At 35.1% G+C, this 21,483-nt stretch overlaps 1 protein-coding gene across 1 annotated transcript in view; it reads right to left on the bottom strand.

Annotated features, from left to right (window-relative positions):
• Positions 1-5,388: 5,388 nt before the first annotated feature.
• Positions 5,389-21,483, bottom strand: part of LOC138332504 (uncharacterized) — a 33,281-nt gene continuing 17,186 nt past the window's right edge. Inside the window, exons 2-3 of the mRNA XM_069280510.1 lie at positions 8,235-8,288; positions 5,389-8,013 (exon numbers count right to left, since the gene is read on the bottom strand). Coding sequence (XP_069136611.1) covers positions 7,373-8,013; positions 8,235-8,288 — 695 coding nt within the window. The 3' untranslated portion in view covers positions 5,389-7,372. The remainder of the gene's footprint in view (positions 8,014-8,234; positions 8,289-21,483) is intronic.

Raw genomic sequence — 21,483 nt, forward strand, 5'->3', positions numbered from 1 at the left:
AAAAATTATATCACGAAATATTGTGTTATTATTGTGTTTATGATCAATTTTGAATTGACAGTCATTTAGGGCAAATATAGATTTTTTTAAAAATTCTCCCGGCTACATTTCAGCCTAAGAAATGCTATTTTCCCGGATTTTAAATTTTTTGAAAAAGTATCTTGTATAAGATTATACCTATAGCATGTTTTTAAACTGGTTTAAAATTGTGGCCAAAATCGATAACATGCCAAATATTTCGAGAAGACCCAATATCCTAGGGTAAGAGTTATAGACCTTGATACAGTACTACATATAGATATAGAGAAAAATGTCTATAGAGCCAAACGCCTGTGGTTTGACTCAGACAGATGGCAATTGTTTAGTTCTAGAACAGATAGTCTATTCGTCTTCAACATCTACATCATCATGAGAAAGGGCAAATGTACGATCATAAACGATGGTAGGTTACACAATATAGGAATAATATATTATGAAACATACGATTCAAGATGCTCCTACGGCGACAAATGGTAATTTTTCTCTATCAAAAACAGGAGCACACGGTTTAGAATTCTTCTTCAGTTACAAAAGTTACTTACTTTATACCATAACCACCATTGAAATGTTTGAGCTTCTAATTTTACTCGAAGATAAAAATATTAAAAATAATTAATTGCGTCCCGAAAAAATTCCGTAGCACTATGTCCTATATATAATGCAGTACTGATTGCGCATGCATCGAAACAAAATAAATTATTCTAAATTATTTTTTGTGTAAATTATACATATATATACACGATTAAACACCAATTATTGTTCAAATGATGAAAATCATTTATGCTCTATCAGCGGTGTAGCATCTTTAAGATATTTTTCGTAAATATAATTCTTCCAATTTATCTATTGATACTTTATATGTGAAGTTACGTCTAATGTACCCAGATGGAACCTCAGTGGGGTTTCTTCAAGTGCACCCAGATAGAACCCCAGTGAAGATTCTTCCGGGCTGAAAGGAGGAATTGCCGATTTTGGGATATAAAAACTCCTTAGAACCCTAAAAGCAATTTGACCGCAATATATGCTGCATTTGAAATGCTATTTCATATTTGACTTGGGCAAAAACATAAGCAGTTTTTCTCTGTGTACAACAGTATGTGATTACTTTATTTGATTGGTTTATTGAAAAGAAATTGCAGATTGCTGTTTATAATCTTAAGGGGTATCTAAATACTCTCAAATAGTGTTAGACGAGACGTAAATGGTCAACTATTTGTCAGTACAATGATGGCTGCGTTAGAGCAATTAAAAACCTCTTTTTTCGTTATTGCTTTTAGTATTACATAGTTTTATAATAAGAAATATCTTATGGTAACTAACCCACAGTGGTTGCATTGTTCATGTAGTGAGAGCTAACGTTTGATCCGATAGTTCCATCTTATTCATATATTGAAATGGTCAAATTTAAATCCAATCAATAACTACATGTAAATTAGCAACAAACTAAAGATAATGATTTGAAAATGATATTGACCAAGCTATGATTTATTATTAGGAGACTGGAAAATAACTTTTACACTACTTATATACACGTAATAAACAGCTCCTCTCTCATGCCTGTCATTCCTATACGGTAAACACGCCATGCTTCTAATTGGTAGCTCAAAAACCACCTCAGCTTCATGAGAATGAAAATTATGTAGAAACCAAACTTAACTGTATATTAGTTTCTAATTAAAACCTTGCTATAGTGTCACCGTTTGTTGTCATCGGTACTTTATTTGGGATATTGTTCAAGTACTCGTTCTGTCTGTAGATAAGTACTATCACTAGAGCTTCTTTCAGAATGATGTGAATTTAAACTCACAAGTAGTTATCTGGTAAGAATATATAAGTAAGGAATTTCATGAATTTCACGCAATGAACAGGGTACAGAGATTACAAGTTTGTTTTAGCTTGGCCCAATTTCATGACCATTCCTTAACTTTAAGGAATTCCTTAAATACTCATTAGGAAAGGATTACAGATTTTATGGAAGGCTCTTTAACTCCTCTATGATGTTTGAGACAGAAATCCAATATATTTTGATCACGGTAACCACTAGAATTGATATCATGGACTTAGTCGCTTTTTACGATCATACAATGGGGTAGCAGGCACAATTCTGACATTATACTTTCAATTTAGGCGACGCTTAATTTTTTCTCATAAAACTTGCTTTAAACATAGTCAACCCAAAAGATACTTTATTGTCAGACGATACCATTCAATGAATATGACCTATTTCTGCAACTGACTCAGCATATATGACCCTAGAATATACTTATCTTAAGTAGATCGTGACAAAATCCAAAAAAACATTACTCTAAAGATTAGAAATGGTTTTAAAAAAAGAACTTTGATCTAAGATTTAAAATTAAGTCGCTTTCTGCAGTTTTTATAGAGTTTTTGTTGGTTTCTCTGTAAAATATAATGGAGACACCTTTTCAAATTGATGTTTCTGTTTATTCGTCCAGTCCGAAAGTTTTCAATAACAAATTCACACAAGATACAAAGATAATAATGACAAACTGTATTTATATAGTAAAAGTCATGATCAACAATATATAGGCCTATATTGTTATAGGAGACCAGAGACTAAGATACAACAATGATTGTACATGTATATGGGGAAAATTAACATATAGCTTAGGATGTTTAAAATGAAGACCGCTAAAGATAATTATTACAAGTTTGATAAGAAATTATTAACACTTGAGTAGGTATGGAGGAATATGTGTTACCAGTTATACTACGTTGCATGAACTTTGCAGATAAACGCGAGAGAGAAAACATGAGTGAAAGTGAAAAAATATAATATTGAAAAGAAGAATATTTGTATGACGTAAGATGATGTAAGTATGATGATGAGAGGGTTGAAATGAAAAGAAAAAATAGTAGTGAAAGAAGAATATTTGATTTATGTAATTGTTGATACCAATAGAAAGTTAAAAAGTTTGAGTCAAATAGTTTAATAGATCTGAAAGTGACGAGAAAAGAATCTAAATCACATGCAAAAAGGGTGCGAATGTCGGACGAGAGTATTGGTGCTTAGGGTTTGGACAAATACGATGCTGACACTGAAAACGTCTGACATGTCTGATGTCTCAGCTCTGAGTGCTAAAAAATTTAACAGGTCATCATACACAATAAAAATACAAAGATTATATTTATAAATATAACAGAACAAATGCTCAGAGACAATATAAATATACATGCATTGTGTCACAACACATTATCATTAAAAATAAATCTACATGTATTTGAAATTTGTGAAACACATTCTACTCAAAATTGCATTCGATAATTATTCGACCAACAATCACCTTCTTAACTTTACATAGTAACTAATCTATTAAATTAGTGACAGTCATAATTGTAAACTTTTTCAATCAGTTCTTTCTAGTCTCATCATTCACGTAAAATGAAGTTGACAAGTTAACAAGGGGGTAACTCTATATGACAAATTGTATAATTTGATCAAAACAAGGGAGGTAACTCCTGAAGAATTTAAGGTAGCAGACCACAGAAGAATAGCATGGCGACGGTCCATATTTGTATTAAGTTTTGAACCAAGCGTAAACAAATTAAAAATCAAATATATTCTGAAATTGGTACATTCAATATGGAGGGTTTGATTTAAATTTCATTTTTTTAAATAAACATAACTAAATTGAAGGAAAACCATAGCACTTGTTCAGGCAAAACTATTGAAAAATATAGACAATTGACCTATGAAATAAACTAGCTCATTTTGCCATTGTGATAAAAATGCTAAATTTAAGTCAGGTCTTACAAATGTAAGAAAAAAAATATGTGCAACTTTTTTGCAATTTTGGACACAAATTCGTGATATTTTGTAATTTTTCAGGCATTTTTTTTGTTGGTATTCACATGCATGAATAAGCGCAGAATATGGCCAAATCTTTATCTGAATATCATATTGTAATTGCAAAAGTTGTGCAGATTAATTATAGAGAGCGCAGCGAACTCTTGTGATAGCAACTCTGGGTAGGGTGGGGTGTTTACATAGGGATTAAGGTGTGTTGATAGGGAGTTATAGTCCATCTCAGAATTGTTCTCATTGCAAGATCACTGGTAAATCTCAGGTAAATCAACTCATCTGATAGGTGATCAGTAAATCAGTAACAGTTAATTATTGCCAAGCTGTTGAAGAATAAGTTATAAAACAGTGGCATATTTAAGAAAAAATCATACTTGCTCTTGTATTTGAATTGTCAACATTTTACATTGAATTATCAACTTGTCTTTGTATTGGTAGACTTTGTCTGAGTCTATACATTTTTGTGCTACATTTTTCAACTTTATAAGTGTAAATATTTAATAGAAATACAGTACTAAATTTTTTAATTTCTCATTATTTTCTTAGAATTTCTGACTTGTTTTAGTTTTCAGTTTTAGGTAATATAGATTTTGTAAAACATCTGTACTAGAATTTTCCAATTTACTGTTTCTTATTGATTTATACTCGTGTTTCTTTTCAGCTTTAGTGTAAATATATGATAGAACTACTGTACTAGATTTTTTAATTTCTCATCATTTTCTTAGAATTTCTGACTTGTTTTAGTTTTCAGTTTTAGGTAATATAGATTTTGTAAAACATCTGTAGTAGAATTTTCCAATTCACTGTAATTTCATTTTATCACACACGGAATGGCAAACGCACAGATCAACGTGAAGTTCATCATCAACAGAAGAGGCGGACGTAACCTATCCCATGCACTCACATCCCAACATATACACCATTATACAGATGTTCAAGGAATGCAGAACATGAACGACATCAGTCGGATACAGAGAGATGCTGGAGCTCCAACCAAACCCCGCAAGAAAAAGTATGTAAACATCGACAGACGCCTGGCAACCCTGAAAGACCGCTACCAGACTGGAACCATCGACTTGATGACATACGCCGACTCAGCATCACAGCTCCTGCATCTTGGTTAAATTAGCTAGAAATGAAATATTTTGCATACCATATGTACATCCAAATGTATATGAGACACTTTGATAACACATCTTATCATTATAGATTATTTTGGAAACCATTGAATGACCTTAGTGCTTAAATGATATAATAAAATATATGATGATTTAATAAAAATTTAAATTTTATTGATTTATGTTTTTTTTAAAAAATAGGCTTTGTGTAAAATAGTGCTTAAATTAATTGCTATTGTAAAATATAGATATTGTGCAGTGTGTATTATCATATGATTATTTTTGGAAAAATAGTAATAATTGATACAAATACTAAAACTAATACTTGCAATTAATTAACAAAATTGTACATTTATTGTATCTTATACATGTAATGTATCTTATCATATTAGTTAAAAATTACCTAGTTCAAAAGTTACCTCAGTTGGTGTTAGATTTTGAAACAGACTATAACTAAACTTCAAAGGGTTCCCTACATAAACACCTCCCTTTGTCTTTACCAGAGTTGGTGTTCGGGGAATTGGTTCGCCGTCTCGATAACGTTATTCTATGTAAATCATCCAATATACATAACTTTCACGAAAACCGGAAACCGGTAGTCAAACAAGATCCAGCGTTGCACAAGACAGTAGCCAAAGTCACACTCTCGCGTGATTACAAAATCACAATCTCGCGTGATTCCAAACATGTTATTTTTGAAAAACTTCAAAATGAAAACATTAGTGAACGATAAACATTCCAATTTATTCTTACCTGAATCTAACATTTACATTTTCTCCTGAATCTTAACTTAAAAGTCGTTTTACGTGATCAATCGCTTCGGATTTTTCCGCCTGGCAACGGAGAATGACGTTGAGATATATTTTGTAGCCGCAGTCACGTATTTTTGCAGAAATTAGAAAGTAGAATCCTGTGTAAAATATTGTTTTTCTTGTTAAAAACTCAATTCCAGTAATTCAGCAAAGCTATGATTCTAACAATTAATAATTCTATAAATGGTTTCTATCAGTACAGTTAGTCAGCGCACACAATTAGCAATTAGAACAAAACACATGTCAATATCGATAAGACTGATGGGTCAGGGGAGATAATTCGTTCGCCGTTAGAAATCCTTTATTTACCTGACATATTTCTATTTAGTTATACAGTTAAAAAACAACAAACGAAAGAATAGATTAACTGCTGCGCTCTCTGATAGGCTTTAACTAAAATTATATTAAAGTATTATGGTTTCCAAAACGAAATATAAGGGATTCGAATGCCATCATATTTTGGTTTTAACAAAAATAACCAAAATGATAATTTGCAATGAAATGCATACATAGTACTAGGGAGAAGAATACTTGAACGATAATTTAAAGACAAAAAATCAGAATTGTTGAAGATTTATTAAAATGTTACCATCCATTTCTTTCCAAAAAAAAAAAAAAAAAAAAAATTAATAATGTGTAATGAAAATACATGAAATGCTAGAAAAACAATACTATATAAGAACAATCATTTTAGAAGAACAATATAGACTGTTCATAAGAAAACATAGAACAATTACGATACAAAATCATATATACAATTAAGATTGTAAAATAAAACATTTTCTCACATGTAAAATATAATGGAGACAGCTTTTTCAAATTATGTTTCTGTGTATTTGTCTAGTCCGAAATTTGAGGACCTGGGCGATTTTTCGGAATGTTAAATATCGCTGCTTTAAGGTGAGAGTTAAAGGATATTATATACTTATTGACATTAGGACAAAGAAAGGTGTCACTCTGCAGTCAAAGGTAAGACCTTAAAATAGTATAGGTAAATAAGAAATCTCTCAGAACGGAAATACACAATTTATCTACAAAGCGATGTTTGTTCATTAATCTTGCTTGATGAAATATCAGTGTCTGTCGAATCAGCTGATATCTTTTACATGGACATTACAACAGGAAGGTAAAATTCAAAGGACTGTCTTTCTAAGGAAAGTAATCCATGTACAAGTTTTCTCAATAACTTGTTTACAAAATACTGCAATATAAAGACGAAAACTAGACTAGTTAAATTTGACCAAATTGTTTCCTGAATATAAATAGGAAATTAAAGATTCAAATTCAAATTTTTAAAACGAAATAAAACTCTTCTCTCATGATAGTAGGATGACCAATCATCACAGGTCTTGAAACACGTGATTACATTCTGTTCAGGGCAAAGATCATTTTGTCCTCGAATTCAAATCAAATTAAATTGATGCAACAGTTTCAATCGTTATATATTGCACAAGGGTGCACTTAATAACACTTACCCTTAGTAGCAGAAAAGATCCTTTTCTCCAAATGAACGAGAAAAAGGGAATGATAATAATGATCAAAACATCCGGGAATTTCTGAAGGGTAATGAGAGTAGTACATCATTTACAGCAGAGACAAGGTAGACTATTGATGTTCATTTCTGTTTTAAGTCGAATGTGAACATCCAATTTAAAGGCTTGATGACCACTGAACAACGGCCACAAATCCTCATTACGATCTACTCCCGTAAACGTATAGATTGTCGTGTTTCTAATGATATCAAACACAGAAATTGTTCCGTCCACTCTGTTAACGAAAAATCCCAGCGTTAAGTGCTTTTCTGTACCGGAAGTAATTTGACCGAGTGTCTGTCTGTACCTTTCAGAACCTCCATCACTTTTGAAGAAGAGAGCCACCTCTGTGTTTGACTTGTAAGCAATGACCGACCATGCTCCTTCTTGTCTACTGACGTGATCAACTTTTTTATTGATGGCATCTTCTGTTGCCAGTGCAATCTCGAACACAACATTGGTTGCGAGTAAGTCGTGTTTGATTCGGTAGTAAATTTGCGTTTCGAAGTAAATGACTTGTGTGTTTGTGATAACACGTGACGCTTGCACCCCTTCATAGAATGTTACGTAATTGGTCCCTTTGACGTAGTTATTTGTGCTGACTTGACCCCCATTATACACAGTCAGGTTGTCTCTAGACATATATCGGGTTCTGTGTAGTGTCACTGGATCCATGTAAAACATAGGACCTAAAAATGAAAAAAAAAACATTGTTAATATCTGAATATTCTTAATCGTTGTGAAAATATTTGATTTGGTTCACAAGCCTTCTTACTAGAAAACAATAACTTCAATCTGCACACAACTGACATTTTCATTGGATAACATTATCATCAAAGTTTGTTACGTCGCTCCTGAGTGGCGAAGCCAAAATAACACATGTACTTTATAAAAAACTGAAAAACCTTACACTCTAGGTCCTTTATCACGCAATCGCCAGTTGAAGGGCAGCCATTCGGTTTACCTGTATAAACGAGAGGAAGGCAAGACAATTCAATAAGCGATCAAACTTATGCTGAAATGGCAAGATATGACGAGATATCTAGAATGTTTGTGCAGGAATAACACTGCTGGCTAGGTAAGATAACATGAATAATCGCCTTATTTTTATGAAAACAATTTCTGTGTTCTATCACCTTGTCCCCTACATCCAAAATTCTGTCCCGGAAGTCTCTCGAGTAATACTCCGTCTAGGGGATGTTGCGTTGTCCCCTATACTGTACGATACACTGAGCATACAACCATTCTCTAATATATCTTAGTGCATCTTTATACAGATACGTTTGAACTTACTTGAGCTCAGAATTATGTCCAATTACAAAACTATTATGCGAATTATAAAGTGAGTAATACTGAGTCTAGAGAGTTGCCTTACTCACATGCATCTACATACAACTGATTCTACTCAAAACCTACATTACAAATATAGGACTATTTAATAATACAACACTATATCAACTGTACTACAAAGCTACAATGAGTAATAAAGCTATGTTACAATGTGCGGTAACGTTTAGCTACAATGAGTATTAACGTCCAGTTACGATGAGCAGTAACGCTCAGCTACGATGAGCAGTAACGCTCAGCTACAATGAACAGTAACGCTTATTTATAATGAGCCGTAATGCTCAGTTATGATGGAATACCGCAGACATGCGCTACTCACACACTGTGTAAAGGGTACAACCGCTACAGCTCTCACTCACTCACTCACTCACTCTGCAAACAATCACTGTGGACGTGCAAACCCTAGGCTATTCACGCGGTTATTTCCGTCAGTGTGTAAAAACCCAAGCGGTGAGTCATGTCGACGCGTGTAACAGGTATCTTGCAGGCTGACGATAAGGCACTATTTCAGCCCTATCCCTAAAAAATGCTAACCTGCACAACTATATATCGTACACGAGCTCAATGCTAATAACAATGAACACACCGGACGTCTATTTATGGACGGCCGGAGTAGAACTCAAGGCTATTAGCGCTAACTGTACACTGTTAGCGTGGGACAAGCGTCGGTTACTAATACGGGAAATGAAAACGGAGAATATTATTATGCAGCGTCTGTGTGAGGCTATAATATCGGGACATTTTAGGGAAACTGTTTGAATGTGTGCGTGTTAGCGAGGGTGTGTGACTATTTTGTATAAATTTATCATATACGTCGTTTTTTAAATAAACATCATATTTGTCTTGTTTTCAATATTCTCCGTTTTCATTTCCCGTATGAGCGACCAACGCTTTTCCCAAGTTAACAATTTGGTGGAAGCGGTGGAATAACCAAAGTTAGTTTGTATGGGAATGGAAATCTGATTATTTTGACTACGCTGTTAGGTTAGATTGTTTGACGGACTCCAATTAGGAACTACTTCTTACTTCGCTTCTTTTCTGCACGTTAGTTTTTTGTGAGCGTGGTCTTCGGAAGGAGGTAAGTTGACGGCCAGACCTGTTCTCAGATTACCAAATTTGGAACAAGAGTTCATTTGCAGGACAGACGCATCAGACACTGGTCTAGGCACTGTTCTGTTGCAGAAAGAGGATGGAGAAAAGATGCCGATTGACTATGCCAGCAGGAAGCTTCTTCTAGGACAGAAGAACTACGCTATCATCGAGAAGGAGTGTTTGGTAATTGTGTGGGCAGTCCTGAAGTTTGAACCACATATCTATGGCCAGGAATTTATTCTTGAAACGGACCATCAGCCGTTAACTACCTGCACAGATCGAAAACTACAAACGCAAGACTTATGAGTTGGGCGCTACTCATGCTGCTATATAGACTGAAGATTCGCGCCATCAAGGGATCTGACAACGTTGGGGCAGACTACTTCAGTTGACTATAGGATCTACATGCATCGTGATTGTTGCAGAAAGTGTATCACTTTCTTCGGAAGCCCGGGGATGTGTCACGGAAGCATGTATAATTTGGTCTGTATGTGTATTCATTATGTTGTTATTTTGTTGTATTTGAAATAGCGCGGTAATTATGTGTTTTTAATAAGTAAGTACTTATATTCCATAACTTATGAGCCAGGCACATACAGACTATGGTAAGTAGTCTTTTTACCTTACTTCTATTCTGTTTTAGTTGGTATTATTGTGTTGTACCTGATATTATCATGTCAGACAATCTAGTTATCTGTGCGCTCCAGTTCTCCAGTCAACCGTGACTCTTGTTTACCGGTTAGGTAAAATATGTTGTATTTATGTTAATTTTTCATGTCATATTTCATATGTAACCCTATATATTATAATATACTTACTTAATGCTTGTGTTTGGTAACTATATTTGTAATTCTTCACTCTATATTATGGGTTTCACTCGGTTATGAATCAACGGTATAGCGTGGTGTGTTCGCGCGGGGTTGAAAACAGTATGGAAGCCGATGAGAGCTACCCTGAGTGTTATACCGTTTTAGAGTATTTTTGTACATTTTGGAGCCGCACATTATTGTTTAATATTTTCTAACAGTTTAATGTGTTATTTAGTAATCGGTTTACATCGTATTAGTAATAAACCGAATACTAAGTGTAATTTCATTATAGTTCTATAATAAGATTATGTATTCGAAAGGTATGGAGTTTGTGTGAAATGGAAATAATAATTGTTTATAAATAACTTGTAGCTTCGCCTCACATGATGAGAGTTTGAAGCCCAAGGAACCAGCAGCCATGACCAAGCTATATATATACCAGCAACACCACAAGCAACTGGACCGACCGGGAATATATATGTATCCTCCATCAAGGTCAAGCTCAGCTATGGTGAGCGAGGGTGGTCTTACAGCGAAGGTTGTTTGTGAACAACACAACTTATGGCTATACCTGTTGTGTCTTAGACACTAAGGAATAGAGTAAGCTACTACTCTATAAGCTCTGGATTGAGCGGGATGAATGGCGGATTGAGGTTGTGTTCATCACCTTGACTCTGAATAGAGTTGTATACCTTTACGGTGCATACTGTCTTGCCTAGGGAAATTTCGTCCCTGGAACTTTGTTATGGGGCGTCTGTGTGAGGATACAATATCGGGACATTTGAGGGAAACTGTTTGCATGTGTGCGTGTTAATGAGGGTGTGCGACTAACTTATATAAATTTATCATATACGTCATTTTTTTCATTGTAAATAAATATCATATTTGTTTTTTTTCTCAATATTCTCCGTTTTCATTTCCCGTATAAGCAACCGACGCTTGTCCCAAGCTAACAAACCCATTTATACTTTCTAAAATTGCGGGAAATTAACTGGAATGAAGCGCGCTCTATATAATCTGGGTCGCTTTCATTATACGACTGTAACTAATGTCATTAGCCAAAACCCTTTTTGACATCAATCGTAAACAGGACACGGAAGTAAATTACAATCGGTCTAAAATACATAATCACCATCTGTCCCCAAACCTTATGCTTTGCTGTGATATCACGATGGCCTCAATTGTCATTGATAATTAAGTATTACAACATCCAGCACAGCTCACAACATTAGCTACACCACATCATTAATCAGATATGGTTCACATAATCCACAGTTCCAATGATAAACAACAACAGTTTTATACTTCCTTATATAGTACATAAAAGTCACCAAAACCTAACTAAACACGTAACAACATGCAAGTATAGTATGCACAGCCTCACTTAGTCTTGCAGCCGGTGGTAATGGCACCGATTCCAAAGTTACGTCCGCAATAGCATCACACCGCTACATTAATTGCTATATAGTCCACGACTACCATAAGTCTGTACTTCCCAACTTTAATAAATCCACCGCTCGAAGTACATGTAGTTGTAATTCCATCCTCGAGGTTGCTACACCCCTGGACTATCTTATGGTAAAACTGGGATAACATGACAGAACAGGTAATTTAGTCCTTTGATGTACTGTGATTTACTGTGTGGCTTTGAAGAAGGACTTCCTTCTCTCTGTATTTTTCAAAGAAAAGATTTGTTCCCCTGAGCTGCCTTCAGGTTTACTATGAGATAGTCCAGGGGTGTAGAGATCGTATGTGGGTCGCTAAGGAACAAGTCCGAACCATCATTAAACAAAATAACAAACAGCAAACCCCACAAGTCCGAACCCAACATGTCCGAACCATCATTAAACAACAATAACAAACAACAAACCCCACTAGTCCGAACCCCACAACTCCGAACCATCATTAAACAACAATAACAAACAGCAAACCCCACAAGTCCGAACCCAACAAGTCCGAACCATCATTAAACAACAATAACAAACAGCAAACCCCACAAGTCCGAACCCAACAAGTCCGAACCATCATTAAACAACAATAACAAACAACAAACCCCACAAGTCCGAACCCAACAAGTCCGAACCATCATTAAACAACAATAACAAACAACAAACCCCACTAGTCCGAACCCCACAACTCCGAACCATCATTAAACAACAATAACAAACAACAAACCCCACTAGTCCGAACCCCACAAGTCCGAACCATCATTAAACAACAATAACAAACAACAAACCCCACAAGTCCGAACCCAACAACTCCGAACCATCATTAAACACAATAACAAACAGCAAACCCCACAAGACCGAACCCAACAAGTCCGAACCATCATTAAACAACAATAACAAACAACAAACCCCACAAGTCCGAACCCAACAACTCCGAACCATCATTAAACAACAATAACAAACAGCAAACCCCACAAGTCCGAACCATCAAACCCCACAAGACCGAACCCAACAAGTCCGAACCATCATTAAACAACAATAACAAACAACAAACCCCTCAAGTCCGAACCCCAAAACTCCGAACCATCATTAAACAACAATAACAAACAACAAACAACACAAGTCCGAACCCAACAAGTCCGAACCATCATTAAACAACAATAACAAACAACAAACAACACAAGTCCGAACCATCATTAAACAACAATAACAAACCCCTCAAGTCCGAACCCCACAACTCCGAACCATCATTAAACAACAATAACAAACAACAAACAACACAAGTCCGAACCCAACAAGTCCGAACCATCATTAAACACAAATAACAAACAACAAACACCACAAGTCCGAACCCAACAAGTCCGAACCATCATTAAACAACAATAACAAACAACAAACCCCACAAGTCCGAACCCCACAAGTCCGAACCATCGTTAAACAACAATAACAAACAACAAACCCCACTAGTCCGAACCACACAAGTCCGAACCATCATTAAACACAATAACAAACAGCAAACCCCACAAGTCCGAATCCCACAAGTCCGAACCATCATTAAACAACAATAACAAACAACAAACCCCACAAGTCCGAACCCAACAAGTCCGAACCATCATTAAACAACAATAACAAACAACAAACCCCACTAGTCCGAACCCCACAACTCCGAACCATCATTAAACAACAATAACAAACAACAAACCCCACTAGTCCGAACCCCACAAGTCCGAACCATCATTAAACAACAATAACAAACAACAAACCCCACAAGTCCGAGCCCAACAAGTCCGAACCCCACAAGTTTGAACCATCATTAAACAACAATAACAAACCCCACAAGTCCGAACCCCACAACTCCGAACCATCATTAAACAACAATAACAAACAGCAAACCCCACAAGTCCGAACCCAACAAGTCCGAACCATTATTAAACAACAATAACAAACAACAAACCCCACAAGTCCGAACCCCACAACTCCGAACCATCATTAAACACAATAACAAACAACAAACCCCACAAGTCCGAACCATCGTTAAACAACAATAACAAACAACAAACCCCACAAGTCCGAACCATCATTAAACACAATAACAAACAGCAAACCCCACAAGTCCGAACCCAACAAGTCCGAACCATCATTAAACAACAATAACAAACAACAAACCCCACTAGTCCGAACCCAACAAGTCCGAAACCCACAACTCCGAACCATCGTTAAACGACAATAACAAACAACAAACCCCACAAACTATCCACAGGTTGGTGGTAAGCCAAATGAACAACCCTGAAACACATACTCTGAAAATAATACGATGGCAGCGAAAAAGAACCAATAATAAATAACACAAACCACGGAAAATGTTGGTTAACAGAAAAAACCCAAAGCTATTAATCAGATAAATGCAGACACGCTTAGTAATAAACTTTCTTATATAGGAAACATTACATATGATTGGAGTAGTAGAGTAATCGAGATTCATAATTGATAAGTCTTCAATGTATTCGCCGGTAAACAGGACCAGGAAAAGGAAAATGAGGGATAAGTATTATATAGCAAAACACTTGAATGCTACCGAAATTTCTATGGGAGTAAACTTCAATGAGTTATTGTGGGTTAAAATTAATTTAGATAAAGGAAACACCGGATCTTAACAGTTTGATGCCTATACAATTATGACCAAACATACGATTGCACCGTGTAACCTGATGGAGAACATAGTAAAAAAAGCAGTAACACATTTAGTGATAATTGGGCATTTTAATCTTTAAAATATACACTGGGACAGCTGGGACCCTTCAAGATTATTGAATCAATCAGAGATTCCTTTTTAGTTCAAAACCAGCAGTCCAACAAGAGAAAATTTGATAAAAAATCTATAAACCAATAGGGGACTTGGCAAAACCGACCATACTACCTTAATTATTGATGTTGGGTGTACAAGATATTATGAGATCAGCAAAACAACGGAGTATAATCATAAAAAGGAAAAACATGATCAAATACGAATCAATATATTAGGTGGATGGTTTAGAATCGACAGAAGACTCAAATTCAAAATACGAAATATTTAGTTAACTGTTAAAGTCTTCTATTGATCGGCATACACTAAAATAATTCAATCAGAAATGAAGAAATAAACACCATTTGATAGTCAAACCATACAGGCTTTAAAACGGTAAAGCACAAATGAATCAAAGATACATAGAGTCAGACGAAGTTTCAAAATTCAAAGAATATTCTCCAGCCAGTAACAAAGTAAAAGTATTAGTTAGATGTTAGAAGAACCTTGAACACGATATCGATCGCGAGGTAAAAGTAATCTTAAGAAATTTCGGAAATATGTGGCCTCTAAAGCTAAAAAAGAACCGTAATCTCGGAATTACATGCTATTTATGATATATATATATATTTTACTTTATGTTTTTTTTTTTTTTTTTTTTTTTTAAAGATTTTACATGGGTACAAAAATGGCATTCATATTCACATTAAAAAAATTAAATCGTCGTATACATATATATATACTTTTAATGGACATTTCCAATAGTAAGCGTGAACGTACTAAGCGCACGGACTCGGACACGTACTAGGCGATTTCTGGGGGTCGTCTTAAAATCAAACATGTAAAACAAATGTATAATAGGAAAATGTATATTGAGATCATCTACATTAAATTTTTATGGTCTATAACTTTTGCTCTTTTTGTCATAGTGAAAACTGATAAAGTGTTATACACGTTTTTCTCCGTCTGTCTGAGGTTTAAACTTTCTAAATTTACCACCTTTTATAAAGGTTGCAGCACTGGAAGTACTTTCAATTATAAAAGTAAAAAATCTCTTTAACGTTTACACGTGAAAAATAGGCTCGGAAGATGCCGAATCATTCCAAACTCTTCCGAACATCGTCGCGACAATCTAGAAGTAACACGAGAGTTGAGTTGTGAAACCAAGAGAAAATGTCAACAACTTTTCATAAACAAAACACTTGTTCGACCTCAGCAGACTGGATCTTCAAAGAAAATACACATTACAATATTTGATACACACAATATTTTACGGCAATGTGTGAATTAGATGTTTCAAATACTCACTGTGTGGACATATACCGGCATGATTTGCTCATATTAGCCAGAAGGAAACGTAAACAAACACATGTGCGCTTACGCTTGTTACCTGGCTCACCACGTCACACGAAGGTACTGAAAATGGCGGTGATTGAAGGCGCCTTATTCAAAATCAGGAATAATTATTCCTAGATTTCGGCTCTCTTATAGGCCGACATATGCTTTTGGAGAGCTAAGTCATCAAGTTACATGTCCACGTTCATATATCAAATGTTAAAGCGACATATCGTTACAGTGAAATTTGCAGGAAATATAACTTTAAATACAAACAATCAAATATTCACAACGAAAAAACGATATCATGATTTCTTTAATTAAGGAACATTTGAGTCTTCACAATGCCGGAGATTTAGATACTATCTAATCTCAGATAATGTACATTATATATACCTAACATATATATATAGATGACGCATACACTACTAGTTTACTACATATTTTAAGTTTTTGGTAAACGAAATAAATTATTTATAGAACCATGTGAATAAAATGGTATTTAACATGCAATGACTTTTTGAATATATTTCATACGGTTGTCAAGGTATGATATGAAGAGTGATCATGACTTACGATTAAATCAGTGTAATGTACCTGTAGGTCAAACATGCAATATCGGCGAAACGGATTGGTAAGTCCCCTTTCATTTTGTAGTAATTAAAACATAACATATTACTGTATCTCTGCTGAGATATATATAATATACAACTGTATATATTTGTAACTTGCTACATAATGAAAACAATAAGCGTCCGAGTTAGTTATTTGGGAATGAATACGAGAACCAGATAATTTATACAAAAATAGACAATTTATTAATTACAAACATTAGTAACTTTAGATAGACATCTATAAAAAAAACAAACACACTCAACTCTTGCACTCTCTAACATACATTCATAAAGTTTATCGGTTTCAAATGTAACGGCTCAACTGCTCAAGCACAGATCTCGCGGTAACTCCCACGCTACACCTGGGTCCTACTGTCTGCCATAGTATTATATATATATAAGAAAAAAAACCAATAACGACTGACTAGTGAGCGCTTTCGCCCCATTCAATGGAGCTCTTCATTTTTTGCACGATAGGAGGTAAACAACATTTCTTGTGTCCTTACACAGAATCAACTAGCACATTTAAATGCGGATTAGACAACACAATTTATAATATTTTATAAAAATTGATATGCAAGTCAAGAAATGTTGTTTACCTCCTATTGTGCAAAAATGCAATATGTCGGAGAAACCAGCACTCCGCTCAACATCAGGATGAACGGCCACCGCTGTTCTATCACCAAAAACAAACCAGACTATCCGGTGACTAGATATTTCAACATGTCGAGTCACAGTTGTCACGGACAGGCCATCTGGGACGACTTTACATGGGGCAAGTTGTCCTAATCAGTATTTTTTTCACTTGTTGACATATTTTATGGTACTTCCATGAAATCATATCGAACAACGCTTCGCATAATTTATATATACAAATATTTTTATTGGTTCACTTGACTTTGCACAGTTCCATTTTGGTTCTCGGACCCATATAGCAAGGACATCCTTATATATACCGAGATCCTCACTGCGGGCGAGTTGACTCATTAGACGTTTTGTCCATATTTTATTTATAAACAAACAGACTGACACCTTCTCTGTTTGATACGCCAAGCGTTGCACACATTTATTACATAAAGTGTCTACGTATGCACAAATGCAAATAATTTCTAATTTCAAACTAATTTTGACTACACACCTTTTTGATATGCCCTTCTATAGATGAACAAAATAAGCCTTCGGCGATCGCAACCTATAATAGCGACTGACCGAAGGGATCATTCAGACAATATGCCTAGATATTGTCCCTTTAGTTTATCTGTATATTTAATATGTGTTCATAGTTTATGTTTTGTGTACATCCGTGACCGTCCTTAACATGTAATGTTATTTGTTCTTCTTGTGTCTTGACAAAGGGGCATATCGCCTCGAAATTTCGACAATCTTTTGTCCACACCGTTAGAATTACTTCTTTGTCATATATATATATACTTAAAAACAACGTATTTTGTTTTAACGACATTTTTTATCACCAGAAAAAGGGTACTGCCATGGGTACCAAGGTCGCACCTACATATGCAACTTTGGAAGTAGGTTATTTAGAGGAGAAACTATACGACGCTATGGAAAATAAACATGGTAGAGATTATCGTATTATGCTTGAAGAAAGTTTTTTTAAGATTTCTTGATGACTGTTTTATCATCTGGCCAGAAAAAATGAATGTAGATGATTTTTTCAATGACCTCAATTCCTTACATCCTTCCATTTGTTATACTATGGAATCTAATGAATATTCATTGCCTTTTTTAGATGTTCTTGTTATTTTGAAAGACAACATTATTTCTACTGATATATACGCTAAACCTACCGATTCTCATAATTATCTTAACTTTTATTCCAGTCATTCCAAACATATTAAAGTTAACATTCCGTATAATTTGGCATCACGAATCGTCACTTTAGTAAGTGACGAAAGTAACATTAAGAAAAGATTTGAAGAACTTTCTACTCATCTGAAATCACAAGGATATCCACCTCAATTAATTGAGAACGGTATACGTATGGCAGTAGAAAAGGGACCTTTTACATCCCGTTCTCGAGATATTGACAAAAACAATAACGTAATTCCATTTATATCTACATATAATCCTCGTAATTTTAATATGTTTCCTATAATTCGTAGTAAATACGAAGACATGAAAAGAGGTAGTGATCGTATGAGAAAAGTTCTAAATAGTACTGTTTTAATTAATAGTAAACGACAACCTAAAAATCTGAAACGAATCCTAACTTGTTCTAAATTCGGAAGTTCATCTTATGGTTGTGTTTCTAAGTGTCACACTCCTCGTTGCGGGATTTGTAAGTACATTGTAGAAGGAAGTGAGATAACATTAAAAACTGGTTTTACTTTCAAAGTAAAAAAGAATATGAATTGTAGATCTAGTAACGTAATATATGTAATGATTTGTGGTAAATGCTCCGAATTTTATGTCGGTCAAACGGATACTGAATTACGTACAAGAATGACAGTGCACAGACAGCAAATACGGACTGATCATTTACGATTTTTACCTGTAAGTAAACATGTACATGAATGTTCTAAAGGAGAGTTCAAAATTTACCCTTTATATCAGAATAATGATGCGGATGTTGTCAAACGCGAGGCTAAGGAATCTGAATTAATCAGACTTCTAAAACCTAGTTTGAACAGTGCTCATTCAAACTGCTGCTGAACTACTTTTGTTTTATTAACAATATAGTTGAATGTTGACTTCATGGTACTTTTTTTTCGAAAGCAGTTTATATATGTAGATGTAGATCAATCGGTTAGTGGCCCTGTCTTTTGCCTAGCACATGGCGTGTTCGAATCCTACCGAGCACAGGAAATATTTTCATGTTTTGTCTTTTATTTAATCCGACATTGTATTCTTTGTATTCTTCCTCATTGATTGTTTATATCTTGTCTCTCAGCAAATGACGTCATAATACGTCTTCAATAAACAGTCTGAAGAGCTCCCTTGAATGGGGCGAAAGCGCTCACTAGTCAGTCGTTATTGTTTTTATTTTAGATTTCGTCCGTAAGGATTTTTCTTTAAATTTATCATATATATATAGGTATATACATCCGACCAGCTCCATCAGTTCCAATCACACGGATTCTGGAACATTGGCACTAACACGTGCCATCACCTCCTATGAGAACATAGGTATATGTCGGTGTTGTTGCCTCGTTGACCTGTCTGGTGTCCTCTACTTCGCTGAGGCTCTGATGCCACATCTTGCCCGAGTTCAGAGTTCAGGTCCTGCTGGCAACGTCACTTTCGGTATCAATTCCGGCATAGGAAACTTAAATTACAGAACATGGCCGTGATGAATTACAGAAAGTTATAATAATTTCCTAGCACACATTTACATCCATTGATATCCTAACATTTACTTTATCCCTTTGGTATATACAATATAAGAATCCAATAAAAATTATCAGTATATATCCAATACTAATAACTATAATAAACAACTATTCAATAGGTAATAGATATTTGATGGCCCGCCTACTCTCTCGCGAATCAGTATACTTTACAGAGGTATTCTATTTTACCACATGTATGGCCTTACAGGGCTTCCATGCTTTCACACCCCATTCAATAACCTGTTGCCAACAGACACTATTAAACATGATAATAAACTATATTATTATATATAAATACATGAATAAATACATCAATAACGTTACTAAAGTTGTAGACTATTACTTCAATATATCGCAAACAACGTACACACACATACATACACCCAATCGAACGTCACGCATTGACCGGACCGTAAGGTTATGATATATACAAAAACGCATTTACCCGCTATAGAAAACACCACAAAATATAGGTTAATGAAATAACAGGTAAAGTAAGATTAGTGACTTACCACAGTCTGCTATCCGTGCCTGATTCCCTGTACTATATCCATGTCCGACTACAGATGGCTAAACACCATTATCATGTCGGCGTACTCCAACTCGCCAATTTGCACGTGACAGTACATACCTTACCTATAGTGCAGAACGAGGCTCCGTTCCCGCGTAAATATGAACTACCGGATTACACGTCATATATACATTATACAATATACAATAACACAACCAAAATCAAAATACTAAATAATACCAACACAAAGCGAACGTGACAGTGTGATCGCACGACGTACCAAGAACAGCGTGCGCACACCGTGCAGACATCGTGCGTACATTTTGCGCCCAACTGTGCTATGTGCGGCACTCATGTTGAGTTTTACGAAACCATTAGCTGGCGGAATCTCTTATCGTAATTAAATAACGTAAATCCAGTAAATTGCGGGTATTAATTCTTGTTTTATATCACAAGTTATAACATGAGGTACAACATTAACTGCAATGTATGTTATCTGCATATTGTGCATGAAGTATAAAACAAATATATACATTGTAAGTCGGCTCAATTTTATACTGACAGAATACAACGTAATGACTGAAGAATGTCTGAATTAAGTGTTCAAAATGTATTCAATTATAATTCTGTTATAGTCCTGTTTAAAATTACGTTCATTACAAATACAAATAATGGAACTTTTCTTTTGAGACGATCCCCAGAAATCGCCTAGTACGCGTCCGAGTCCGCGCGCGAACAAAATGTAGGACGTTCACGCTTACTATTAGAAATGTCTATTATGTTCTCTAATACTGTAAATAGAGGCTACAGAACGAGTGGTTGTTGGAATTTATTTCACACTCATGGGTTATTTTTTTAAAAGTTACCCTAG

This window comes from Argopecten irradians, chromosome 10, assembly GCF_041381155.1.
Source record: "Argopecten irradians isolate NY chromosome 10, Ai_NY, whole genome shotgun sequence".
NCBI lineage: Eukaryota > Metazoa > Mollusca > Bivalvia > Pectinida > Pectinidae > Argopecten > Argopecten irradians.